Below are 13,637 nucleotides of genomic sequence, written 5' to 3' on the forward strand. Positions count from 1 at the left end.
GCTCATTTAAATATCGATTTTATTTTCTTACCCTTTTATTTAAAAAGCAATGTTCACATTAATCATTCTGTTATTAACGCTATGTTTGTATTTTACTTTGCGAGCATCATAACCAAATATTTTTTTTTTATTCATTATGTTTATATTTATTATGTTAGATATGTGATATTTATGAATATTATACTTATTGACTATTCCTGCAACTAGTTTTATTTATTTCGTTATCAATTCTTCTTAAGTAATTTTGTAAATCTAATGGTCATTCAATTCATATTCAAATTTTAAAAGCGCAAAATTTATATTTTTCAAGAAATAACATGTGTATTTCACCCCTTAAAATATGATAATAAACAAAACTCCAAAATTGTCCGAATTTTGTATATCCGAAAATTGGTCAACTGCGTAAAAAATGCTTAATTCCTGGAAAACATTTAATTAATACAGTAAATTTCATAAAAGCTAATTAGTTGGGTATGGATTATTCTTAATGGGAAAATAAACATTAAATATAGTAGACGTTATTTTTATTTTGAGAGATCAATAAACGTTTGATTCTAATATTAACTGGATTAATGGGCGTTAATGATTTAGAGAAAATTTTGACGTTATCGTTAAGAATTTTTGTTAAAAAATGTTTCTTTCATCAACTAGATATATTGAACCTCTAAGTAAAATGTTTTTCATCTATTTCTGAGGTTGGGCCATTTTCGTTGGTTAGTGAACCTAGCTCTTTAGTTGGTCTAGAGTTCTATCTTGACTATTTAAGAGATGCTATGCTAAAAAATCTGTAATGGAATTTTTGGGTGATAAATTCGTTGAATTTATTGTGGCGGAAAAATTCTGTCGATTGAGGGGTAGGCAGGCCTCGCAATTTAATGTATTCGCAATTCATGTTTTTCGAATATTTTAGCTGGTTAGGGTCACCTTGTTTTTGGGCTGGTCTAATCGCCTAAAGATAGGAACCTTGACCTTGTAGGTTAAATTTTAAATGCTCACACGGTACTTTCTAATTATTATACGGTCTAACAGTAATTGTGTTGACTCGTTAATAGGTTTTGCCCTTAGTACTCGGCAATTCCTAACTAGCCTTGCTTTATTGCCTTGCATTGCATTGCCTTGCATTGTACAGCCTTTGCGGTTGCTGTTTAACATTAACTCGAATTGTGGAACCATTCATCTCTTGGTCTAATCATTGGTGAGTGTTTTATTGTTCGTCGTTAATGGTACCGATGCTTGCGGTAGTATGTTACCAGTGGTATATACATGTAGGTTGCCGTTAATATTAGAAGTACAAAAACAATAGAAATGTTAAAAATGAAGTCAATTACGCAATTTTTATTTGTGTACAGTTGCGTACAGTTTTGTCGAGTTGTGTACAGTTGTGTACAGTTTGTAGAAAATACTGCCTCCCTTCGGTCGTCGGAATTTTTTCTCACAAGACTCGACATGGTCAAATCTGTCTTGTCTCGAGCGGCCAAATTATCCAACCAATAGTTTTTCGTATAATTCAAAAGTTTTTCATCTGTGTATATGTGATGAAGTTTCTTTTCACGTAGACTTATTAAAAGAATTATTAGTAATTTGATATTGTGTTTGTGTTTCATTTTCGAATATTTAAATAATACAAATTATTTTAATATTAAAATAATTTCATTTATTTTATTAAGAAAACATCGTCTGCTGTAAATATAAGTCGTCTGCTATACTGCCCCGTCAGCTTTATAAATCGTCTGCTATATTTTGTTGATACACAATTTACCTGGTTACGCTCGATAGTTTTTTCTTACTCGAGCATAACGTGTACCCGGAATGGTATATATAAGGCAAAACCCGTGCAGAAACTCACTCTTTACACGTCTGCAGTACAGATTGACTGGTTTAAAACATTTACCCGCCCGCCACACCCCATTTGCTTGATTATAAATAACTGTCATTTTATGAGTTATCATATCGATCATAAAGGTGACGTCACAGTTAAACATATTTTGGTAAACTGTATATAAGCCTGTGTTTGTCATTGTTTATTTGGATGTAGATACTGCTGTGACTTTTTATACTTTGCAGGCTGTTGTTACATGTTTTGTGGACTTCCAAGGAAAATAATTATGGGAGAATATGGCACTACATCTCAGACTATGGAGCCGCAAATACACACAAGGATATTATTGACGTGTGAAGTTAGTTATAATAATAATGTGTTAAATATGGTTAAAATAAAACGTGCCAGATATGTGTTAAAGATCACTGTAAATTCGGAAGTGCAGGACTTGTAGCGCGGTGTTAGTGGTATAAACTGTTGTGCTATAATTGTTGCTAAGTCTTCATGTCAGAGATTTTGATGAACTTTGTTGACATTTTAAACTGAAATAACATTCTCCAAATTATATTTTCCTTGGACGCATATAGTAATGCGATTGTAATTTTTGATGAGTTTTATCATTGTTTGGCCACATTTGGCCATTGACTCAATTTATTCTTTGTCGCTCTAAAGCGGAAAAATTCTGTCGATTGAGGGGTAGGCAGGCCTCGCAATTTAATGTATTCGCAATTCATGTTTTTCGAAATATTTTTAGCTGGTTAGGGTCACCTTGTTTTTGGGCTGGTCTAATCGCCTAAAAAGATAGGAACCTTGACCTTGTAGGTTAAATTTTAAATGCTCACACGGTACTTTTCTAATTATTATACGGTCTAACAGTAATTGTGTTGACTCGTAATAGGTTTTTGCCCTTAGTACTCGCAATTCCTAACTAGCCTTGCTTTATTGCCTTGCATTGCATTGCCTTGCATTGTACAGCCTTTGCGGTTGCTGTTTAACATTAACTCGAATTGTGGAACCATTCATCTCTTGGTCTAATCATTGGTGAGTGTTTTATTGTTCGTCGTTAATGGTACCGATGCTTGCGGTAGTATGTTACCAGTGGTATATACATGTAGGATGCCGTTAATATTAGAAGTACAAAAACAATAGAAATGTTAAAAATGAAGTCAATTATGCAATTTTTATTTGTGTACAGTTGCGTACAGTTTTGTCGAGTTGTGTACAGTTGTGTACAGTTTGTAGAAAATACTGCCTCCCTTCGGTCGTCGGAATTTTTTCTCACAAGACTCGACATGGTCAAATCTGTCTTGTCTCGAGCGGCCAAATTATCCAACCAATAGTTTTTCGTATAATTCAAAAGTTTTTCATCTGTGTATATGTGATGAAGTTTCTTTTCACGTAGACTTATTAAAAGAATTGTTAGTAATTTGATATTGTGTTTGTGTTTCATTTTCGAATATTTAAATAATTAGAATTTACATTGTACTTTAAACAATAACACTCACCTGTCAAGTGAGAACAATGACCAAAGTTGTTTCTTACTAATGCCCACAGCACTGCCGAAGCACCTGGCATCAGTGATGGACATTGTTGGGAATACACCTGTTGCTAGGATATGACATAAATGCTGTGGTTCTTGTGTAGAAACACTGTCTTTATCTGTAAAAAAAATATTTTGCTTTTACATTGAAAGACATTGAAGAAAGAAAGAAAATACAACTTTAAAATTTGTATTATTCTTTAAGTCTAGAAGATATTTTATAATGAAACCATAAAAAAGCCTTATTACAAAGATCAATCTTACAATACAGTACATTGTTTTGAAGTACTTCAGAAAGGCCGTATATAATCATCAGTGCGTTCGTGTATTTTAAATAAGTCTGTAAAATTTGAGTAGTAGCCAGAAGTAGCCACAGGAAGGTGTATTTATTTATCAAAGTAAGACGAAAGTAGCGGACAGGAAATTCTGCAAGAGCCTGCAATTTGGCAAGTCACTTGGGCTTTCCTGAAAGTACTGATAAAGTTAGGATATGGAGAGTGGTGGACAAGTGGTTTTGGTGTCTACCTCAAACCTAAGGATCATAAGTTTGAGCCCGGCTTACGCCATGACCATGCTTCCTCATATGACATCAGGACTGGTTAGTTCTAGGAAGTGAACTCAAAATTGATTCATATATTAGCTACAAACTTCCCTTCACGGCTGAACTTAAAACCTAAAATAATATTTCAACAAAAAGATAGGTTAAAAAAATATATATTATACCTTCTGGTGTGACCAGCTGGTAGGATATAGCAAACTGGTATGTGACACGTCGGACAGGTCTAACCATGGCTGAGATGACCTGTCTCGACCTTGCTGGTATTATACCCTCCATCCTGTCAAGTTCGAGCCCTGAAATGTACAGAGAGATCAAACAAATTAAAAACATTAGATGAATTAATATATTTATATCATTACTGATATAAAGTATATTTGATTAATTTAATAACATTAAAGCAATCTCCTGAGGTCAAAGAGCCTAATAACGTAAAATTTGAAAATCTCACATAAATCAAAAGAAGCAATTAAAATGGATATATCAGAAAATGATCATGAGTAACAAATATACTCAGAATTAAATTGAATATTGATTTTTTGTGAGATTCTTTACACAATATCAGTGAAAATGTGCAAAGCTTTTCATTTTTGTTTTATTTTGCACAAATAAAAATGACTTTTCTGAAAAAAAGGGGTGAGGGAATGATCAGAAAATTTGCACACAAGTTATTGATCATGACCTATATCCAATAGTGCACAAATCCAAGAAAAAAATATTTCCAGTCACATTACCTCAAAAAAAGTAAGTCGAGTCCCTTTAATTAATTAAATCACTTGACAGAAATGATTTCAGTTAGACTCTTACATATAATTAGATGAGCACAGTCTGAAGGGCAAATTTCAGGCCAACAAACTGCTCTCATTCTATTTTTTATGAAAAGTGTTTGTAAATATGAGCCGCATCACGACAAAACCAACATAATGGGTTTGCGACCAGCATGGATATTGACCAGCCTGCGCGTCAGCGCAGTCTGATCAGGATCCATGCTGTACGCTATCAGTTTCTCTACTTGTGATAGGGTTGGTAAGCGAACAGCATGAATCCTGATCAGACTGCGCGGATGCGCAGGCTGGTCTGGATCCATGCTGGTCGCACACACACTTTGTTGGTTTTGTCGTAGCGCACCTCATATACTTACCAATCATATCAGATCTGGTCATCTCATCAGGGTATGGTCCATCTAGTGTCTGATCTATGGACAGTCTATAGTGTAAGCTACAGATACTGTTGTTGAACAATGTTATATGTTTCGACGCTGAACTACCCACGATTACATCACTAAAGTCAATGTATCCTTCCTCTGCCTGTAATAATACACACATAGTTGATGACTAGTTTTATTTGGGTTTTTTTAAAACAGATTTTGTTTGGTTTTTTAGACTGAGATAAAAACGCAGTGCTCCAGTGGTAACACTTTTGGTTGTTGTGTTTGATTAGGTTTTAGATTTCACCAACACAGTATAGGTCATATGGCGACGTTCCAGCTTTACTGGTGGAGGAAGACCTCAGACACGAACCAGTGGTAACACCGTTTGACTACAAAACAAGGGGAGGTACCCAAGTCTAACCACACCCCTGTCTTCCCCTCTCCTCCCACACTGCTTCTTATAAAATTGCTAACAAGTCTTTTGGATGAAACTTTAACAAAATAACATTGCTTTATACCTTGGATTGTAAAACTGCTGTTCCTCTTAAAATAGAGTATTTAAATATCCACTGCACTAGACTGCAAAAATTAAAATTTCTCAGTTTTCCTGATTCGACCACTAATAACAAATCATTAATGCTGTAAGCATTCAAATGGTCAGGAAAAAAATCTACTGTAAATAAGAACTTACTGCAAACTTTTTGTTATTTCTAACCATTAAAAATTATACAACATATATATAACTAGTACCTTAATGTCCCCAATAGAGCCCTCACCTACAGCTCTGACATCAAATTGTTTCTTCTTCCCGCCTGACGATGTCGAACTGAACCCTTGACCCCAGACAACCAATGCTGGTTTCATTAGGTATTTCTGCTCTTGTTTTGGAACAAAGGACCATAACTGAGACTGGAAATACAACATAAAGATAAAAATTATTTTAATATTTGCAGTTCCAAAGCATCTTTAAAAATTTTCCTACATGATTACGATATTTGTTACCAGCAGGTTTCAGTTAAAATTCTAAATATTCTTTAGATGAGCTTTATATATTATGAAGAATCTAATGTTTTCATATTAAATGTTTTAATAATCTAATGTTTTTGTATTAAATAATGTTATAATCTAATGTTTTCATATTGAATAATCTGATAATTTAATGTTTTTGTATTCATTTGAATAATCTAATGTTTTTGTGTTGAATAATCTAATGTTTTTGTGTTGAATAATCTAATGTTTTTGTGTTGAATAATCTAATGTTTTCGTATTGAATAATCTGATGTATTTTGTATTGAATATTATAATAATCTATTCAGTATTGTTTTCGTATTGAATAATCTAACATTTTGTATTGAGTAATCTAATGTTTACATATTGAATAATCTAATATTTTCGTATTGAATAATCTTATGTTTTCGTATTACAATTAACACTGTTTATTGTACTGGATTTATCTCCTACAATCTATCAATTAGAAATAGCAGAATTTTTTAATATCAAATTACAAAAACAGGGCACCCAACAGTATAATGCCTAGTGTGATTGCAGACTGGCACACAACAATTTAATCCAGGTGGAATAGACTGTGTCCGGTTATGAGTTATTGCCATTGGCATTCAAAGAGTTAATGACAAAAAATGATGATTTTTTTAATATTATACAAAATTAGACTAAAAAAACAAAACAAATTAAGACTGAGATTAGACAGAGAAACTAATTCATATATACCAGAAACTAATTTATATATACCTGACTTTCATTTGGTTGGATAATTCCAGACTCTGGATACACTGAGAGGAGATTCTTGTCAGCAAATCTCATCTTCCACTCATACCTGGATATAAAAATAGAACCAACCTTATTTGACACTAAAACAGAAATAAAATTCATCCGCCAAAAAAATAGTTTCTTTAGTTAAAACATTTTAAATTCATCCACCAAAAAAAATAGTTTCTTAACAGTAATAACATTTTGCATAGTAGAATCTACACAGATTTATATAGAACTTAATTACTAATAAATCCATGCAATTTATTTAATGAACTGTAACTGTTGTATAAATAATACATAAGCACTTCAAAAATATTGCTGTCAGAATTATGTCCCTTGTCTTACAACTGCATCTTGTCAAGATAAGAGAGTATTCCAAGTTTCATGTTGATATCTTTTGAAATGTTTGAATTAGGGGTTACATTAAAGTTTTTGCAGAACGACAACGCCATTGACGATTATTATAGCTCTTCTTCAAAACAGACGGGCTTAGAATGAGAGGTATAAAAGACTTTGGAAATAAAAATCATGAATGAAAAAAAACTGATTTCACTGTTCAGTTTTTCAATAAGTTTTGTTGTTGTTGTAGTTGCTATTTTTAGTAACTCAGACACTTTTAGGTCATATAGCTACTATTCAACTTGACAGGTGGAAAGAGGTCCGAAAAAGTCTGCTCTGTACTCACTATCAGGCACCATCAGGTACCAAACAAACACAAAAATTATTTATTCACTTGGAGATTTTCACATTGAAATACGGATATAATGTTTGTGAATAAAAAATACACCAATTTCAAAAGAGGCAAAAAAATAACAACAAATATTTCATATATATCATCATAAATACAAGGTGAATTAGCGTTACCTTAGTGGGATTCTGGATACATTTTTTATACTGTATGTACGTTTGGACGAGGTTCCTATACATGTTGGCTTAAAGAACATTTCTCCTTGTGTATCTAACAACACCAATGGTGCTTCTGCTGAACCAACTAACTTCAACTCCTGAATTATATAATCAAGTTTATATAGTTAATCATCATTTTTATGGAATAATACTAAATTTAAAATATTTCATGATCAGTAAATTATGTTGTAATTTCAATTAATTTAATTCCAAACATGTGTAAAATACAATTTTTTCGTTAAGTCCATCATCATCGTCATCATCATCATCTCCTTCTTCATCATCATCATCATCATCATCATCTCCTTCTTCATCATCATCATCATCATTATCATCATCTCCTTCTTCATCATCATCATCATCTTCTTCATCATCATCATCATCATCATCATCATCATCATCATCACCGTCCTCCTCATCATCATCATTATTAACACCATCATCATCATCATCATTACTGTCATCATCATTAAGTCATTTTCAACATCATCATTGTCATCCTCATAATCATCGTCACTATCATTACCTTCAACAACTTCACAAAGTTCATCATCAGTAATTCAAGAACTGATTCCTTTTGAATTAAAAACAACTAATAATTACATAAGTTCAAGATAATTTCACATTAAGTAAGACCTAGCTTAAAATTGAGATTTTTGTTATATAAACATATATAATTTTTCTTCTTCTTCGAGTCAACAAGTATTGAATCCCATTTATTGAAAAATTGTACATATATATACAATAAATATGGAAAACATATACATGTATACAATAATTTACCTTGTCGTATTTGTTGTTGTCATTCAGCCTCATTTTCATTTTGTGTTTGTACGTTTTTACCTCACTTGGGGAAATCTTCACCACGTAGATCTGCCTCTGACCTTTCATCAAAGCTTTAGCAGGTTTGATAGAAAATATCCTGAAAAATATACAACGTTTTTTATATTTTTCACAATAAAATCTTTAACAAATATATCAATTTTGTAAAGGCCTGTAAAGGGCCTTTCTCTATTAGGAAAAAATAACAGACTAAAATACAAAACTGGTGTAGGATAAAGCCTGAAGAAAAAAACAACAATATGACAACATTAAAAAAAAAAAATTAATATCCAGGCTAAAAATGCAGCAGGTTTTCACAGTATTTCAACCAATTATATGGATCGCCAATCTGTTAATAATGAAAAACCTGACTAATGAAAATCTTTAGCTGTAAAAGCCTGTTTTTCAAAACCCTTAACATGGCTTACTTTGAGGGATCTTTCTCCACGTCAAACAGTATCGGGGTGGTTCCTGTGTTAGTCATCAATATTGTCCGGTACGTTGACTCTTTAGCATTGACCGCCGGGAACACCAGGTTGTCCGAGTCCATCGTATATTTTGGTAGGAATGTCTCATTATTTGGCATAAATGTATGACCTAGAAATGAATTTTCAACATTTTGAAATGATGAGTCACTGACACATTATGAATAGCTCACAGGTTGCTGTTTTGAAGAAGTGATACAGTGATAAAATGCACTTCCCCCAAGATAAAATTACTAAAAAATACTTAGTTTGAGACATGTCAGAATTGTTTTCCCAACAAAAATAAAGCTTACGGCAGCTTTAAATCATTAAGTTTTCTTTTAACTCATTTCTTTTTTGTACTTATTGATGTAGGAAGATACCACATTAACAGAATCAAGCGTTGTATTATATGAGCCGTGTCATGACAAAACCAACATAATGGGCTTGCGACCAGCATGGATCCAGACCAGCCTGCGCATCCGCGCAGTCTGATCAGGATCCATTCTGTTCGCTTACTAACCCTATTACAAGTGAAGAAACTGATAGCGAACAGCATGGATCCTGATCAGACTGCGCGGATGCGCAGGCTGGTCTGGATCCATGCTGGTCGCAAACCCATTATGTTGGTTTTGTCATGACACGGCTCATATGGTCTAGATTTGTAAAAAAAAAATCTGGAATAAGTGTGATCCCCTGGTAGCATTTATCAAGACAAAATTACATGAAAATTACAGACTCGGTTTGATTGAGTCTGTACATGAGGAATAATGAATAATAAGAGTTTGTTTCACAGTTACCTGTACAGGAAAGTGTTATACACCATGGTGGGCAGTGAGTTGTGCTCTCTACTAGCTTGTAATCTCTTAGACTCTTGTAGAAAACGTAACATTCTAGTTCGCAGCCGAAAAACTGGTTTGGAGCATTCTGAAAAAACAATAAGCAGTTATATCAAAATGTGGAGTAACTTCTGACATTACAATATCTGTACATAATTTATAACAAGGAAACTGCAGTAAACTATTAAAAAATGAATAATAGTAGTAAGCATAGTTTCCTGGTGTATTTTCTAAAATGCAATGATATATAATCAGTTCAATGAAATTTGGCTTTCAACATTTAGTCTTCTTCAGAAAACAATTGATGTTAATAAAATACTGTTGTTTTTTTTTTTTTCTAAAGCAATTCAATTACTGTGAGAAATAAAATTCTTAGATATATATAATTTAAAGTAATGTTGAGCAATTACATTGGCTGAAAATGTTGGTTAAACATCCTAGCTTCTCGTCATTATTGTAATACCATTTACACAAAAAAATTTAAGATTTAAAACTTACTGGTTTAAATTTGACTTGGAATGCACATGATTTGAGAGGCGGGATATCGATGACCTCTGGTGTCACTGAAAATGTCTTCTCTGGTCCTGTAAATAATTAATGTATCATTAATTAATATACACTAATAAATATAAATTAATCATTCAACAAAAGAAAAATTATTAACTAAACATAGAGAATATAATGTGAAAAACAACTTAAACAAGGAATTTGTCTATAGGACAGAGATGCTCCCACATTCCATCATTATGCCAGTTTAAGGACACACAGCATAAAGAAGGACAGACTTACAAAGGGCAAAGCTATATGTCCCATCTCTTACCATCCCTCAACCAAGTGTGTGGGGGGGGGGGGCATAGAAATAAAAAATTCATCAAAAAATTTAAGCAGTAAACAAAAATTATTATTATCTTCATTTTAAATTCAAAATTAACTGACTCTGACAATGCCATATGTGTTACAGACTCGTTCTTTTTTTTTTCATTAAATAAAACGGAGTAGCATACAGAATAAAGTTTGCTTTGACTGCATTGCATGGCACTACACTGGTGCAATATGTCTGTAATTATCATCATTATTACAACCAATTAAACGGTCTAGTATCCGATGATCTATAAATACTTTCTTGTGTGTAAGCTTTTATTATATACTTGTAAATGAAATATTGAGAAATATTGATGAAATAAAATGCATATTTTCATTTTCTGTAAAAAAATATTTTTTTATTGCAGTGAAACATAATTTCTGTATTTTAACTGGTGCCTTGCCGGACTACTTTCTTCTAAATTCTGCCAGTGCACAAAATTTAACAGTTTCAAATTCTTTCAAATCGTAATGTCAAAATATAAAAATGTATATAATAAACAGAAATTTAAGTTTTTCCTATAAATACAGGATATATTTTCATCTTGTGTTATGAAAATTATCATATTTCATTTATGGCTACCGCCACTCATAAAATATTCATTTTCATACCACTCGATGAAAATAAATCCTGTATTTTGGGGAAAAAACCTTCAATAATCCTCTATATATTATTCAAAATATTCAAATAATAAAATCAATGTTTGTTATATTAATTGTTAATCAATAAGCTAAAAATAGATATAAATTTAACTACCTCCAATCCACTGAACCGTGACTTTTCCTTTCGTATGATTGGTCAAATTAAGAATCTTATCCTCGATAACACGCAAATTTTGACAATTACCAAAATCTAGGACGTTCACATCCAGACTTACATGTGGTACAAAATTCTGAAAGAGAAAAGACGTCTATGATTGAAAAAGTTAATTAATCATAAATTTGATAAAAAAAAAAACAAAAAAAAGAAAGAAAAACAAAAAACAACAAGGAAAACGATTACAGGTGACCTATATTAAATAAGAATGCGGCAAACACTAAACACTGTGTTGATAGAGACCAACAGTGATTTTTAAATGTTCTGCATATCAAGCTGAATTTTCTAGTGTTTGCACCAATGCTGGAAACATCATCTTATATCCATAACTGGTAAAATCTATGAACACCCAATTCTTAAATATGTAAAAAAAAAAAATATTTTATTATTGTATTTATCACATAACTAAAATAAGAACCAGTAACAGTAAAGAAGAATTTTTTTTTTCATTGATGCCCCTATATTGTAATCTTAACATCCACATGCACTTTTCATACCTTTAATGATGTCATGTTGCAACATTCACTTACTTTCATACAATAAATATAATATGCAAATAACGTCATGTTGCAAAGTTATCACACTACATGTACTAGTGTTTTATCACTTTTATTTAATGGCTTTATTATTACACTCCTACGCCATGCTTTATGTGAGTAAGGAGAAATAACACACTTACAATAACCTCAGAGTGGAAACCATCATTAAAATACTCGTCCATCGGAGCAAACTGGTGTAAAGGATGCTCAGCTGGGTTCTCTACGGTACCAATCTGTAAATAATTAAAATGATAATCAAATTATAATTACTGTCCCAATAATCAATGCTTTAATATTTAACCCTTTATTCCTGGTGGATAAGTAATCATCTAAGGATTGCTTTTGGGGTTTTGTCACTAATATATCCTATAATCTATATAAAACAGCAACAACAACAAAATACTCAAATAAGAATTGAAGGAAAAACAAGCTATTCAATACAGATTTTATCTAGCTCTTATTTTCTCTCTTTATAAAAAAAATATAGGAATTGCAGTAAAAAAAAAATCTAACTCAACCTACTCCCCAGTGCAAACATATAATTGTAAAATAAGATGCAGAAACTTGTTATGTCAATTATGAACATTTTATTTCAATTTTTTTTCACTTTTTGTATAATTAAAGGTGATAACCCATTAACCCCTAAATTCTAAATAATGGACTTGCCACACTATAAATTTGGATGTGTCCATTGTTCCTTAAAGGTAGGTCAGTATCAAATATGATACTAAGCAACAAACAGGATACAGCCTGAATGAACTGCATCAACACACCAGTGGTGACCAGTGTATATGTACATTTACTGGTGCATCAATTCATATGGCCACTTGCATTGAAGTATGGCCAAAAAAATATATTTATTATATACACATGTACAAATATACTGCAATAGCTGAAATGTTAAACAGTTGTTAAAAACTAAATTTGTTGTTAAGTCTTTGTGAACAAAAAAATATATATATGTCACTCCTGTGCTGCACTCAATTCTTCCCTGGACCATTCTAACATAGAAGTTTCAAAATATTTATCATGCATATTCCTTAATCTCAAATTTGAAATTTGTTTTTATAGTTTGTGGCTCTTTTCAAAATGTTGTTGTTTGTTTTTTTGTTGTGTTTTTGTAAGCCTGTACACTATATACGACTATTAAAAGCTGAAAATTGATTTATAAATTAATTTCATTGTTTAAAGATTGATAATTTCAAGTATTTAAAATCAACAGTATTTCTACTTAAACTCTTCGTTGACTTTTGTGTTTTGCTTCCTAGAACAAATGTATAATATAACCATTAACACTGAGGGTCTGCTTGTTCCTTTTATTACGCCGATTTTAACACCTTTTTGGCCATATCTCTGAGGTAAGTCAACTTAACTGGTTTTCCTGGATAACTAACCAGTAAATAACAATTTCTCTGCAACTGAAAGACTACTAATCCAAAAGAATCAGCAGTGAAAAAAAGCCCACACTGTCCCTGTTCCAGATAACCACTAATGAGTGTTGCCTGCAGATGGAATTCAAGGAAACAACATCTTATAGATCTAAATACGACAATT

General features: G+C 32.0%; 1 protein-coding gene across 3 annotated transcripts in view; it reads right to left on the bottom strand.

Moving 5' to 3' along the window:
* The window catches only part of LOC132742827 (cilia- and flagella-associated protein 65-like), a 52,504-nt gene that overhangs the window by 25,742 nt on the left and 13,125 nt on the right, over positions 1-13,637 (bottom strand). For all 3 annotated transcript variants that reach the window (XM_060731324.1, XM_060731321.1, XM_060731322.1), the window contains 12 exons: positions 12,224-12,316; positions 11,485-11,620; positions 10,365-10,450; positions 9,828-9,954; positions 8,992-9,160; positions 8,525-8,663; positions 7,700-7,839; positions 6,815-6,899; positions 5,816-5,974; positions 5,057-5,222; positions 4,083-4,211; positions 3,325-3,478 (listed from right to left, as the gene is read on the bottom strand). In XM_060731324.1, the coding sequence (XP_060587307.1) occupies positions 3,325-3,478; positions 4,083-4,211; positions 5,057-5,222; positions 5,816-5,974; positions 6,815-6,899; positions 7,700-7,839; positions 8,525-8,663; positions 8,992-9,160; positions 9,828-9,954; positions 10,365-10,450; positions 11,485-11,620; positions 12,224-12,316 (1,583 nt within the window). The remainder of the gene's footprint in view (positions 1-3,324; positions 3,479-4,082; positions 4,212-5,056; positions 5,223-5,815; positions 5,975-6,814; positions 6,900-7,699; positions 7,840-8,524; positions 8,664-8,991; positions 9,161-9,827; positions 9,955-10,364; positions 10,451-11,484; positions 11,621-12,223; positions 12,317-13,637) is intronic.

The sequence above is a fragment of the Ruditapes philippinarum genome, unplaced genomic scaffold (genome assembly GCF_026571515.1).
Source record: "Ruditapes philippinarum isolate M1 unplaced genomic scaffold, ASM2657151v2 ctg7081_1_1_1_1, whole genome shotgun sequence".
Classification (NCBI taxonomy): Eukaryota; Metazoa; Mollusca; class Bivalvia; order Venerida; family Veneridae; genus Ruditapes; species Ruditapes philippinarum.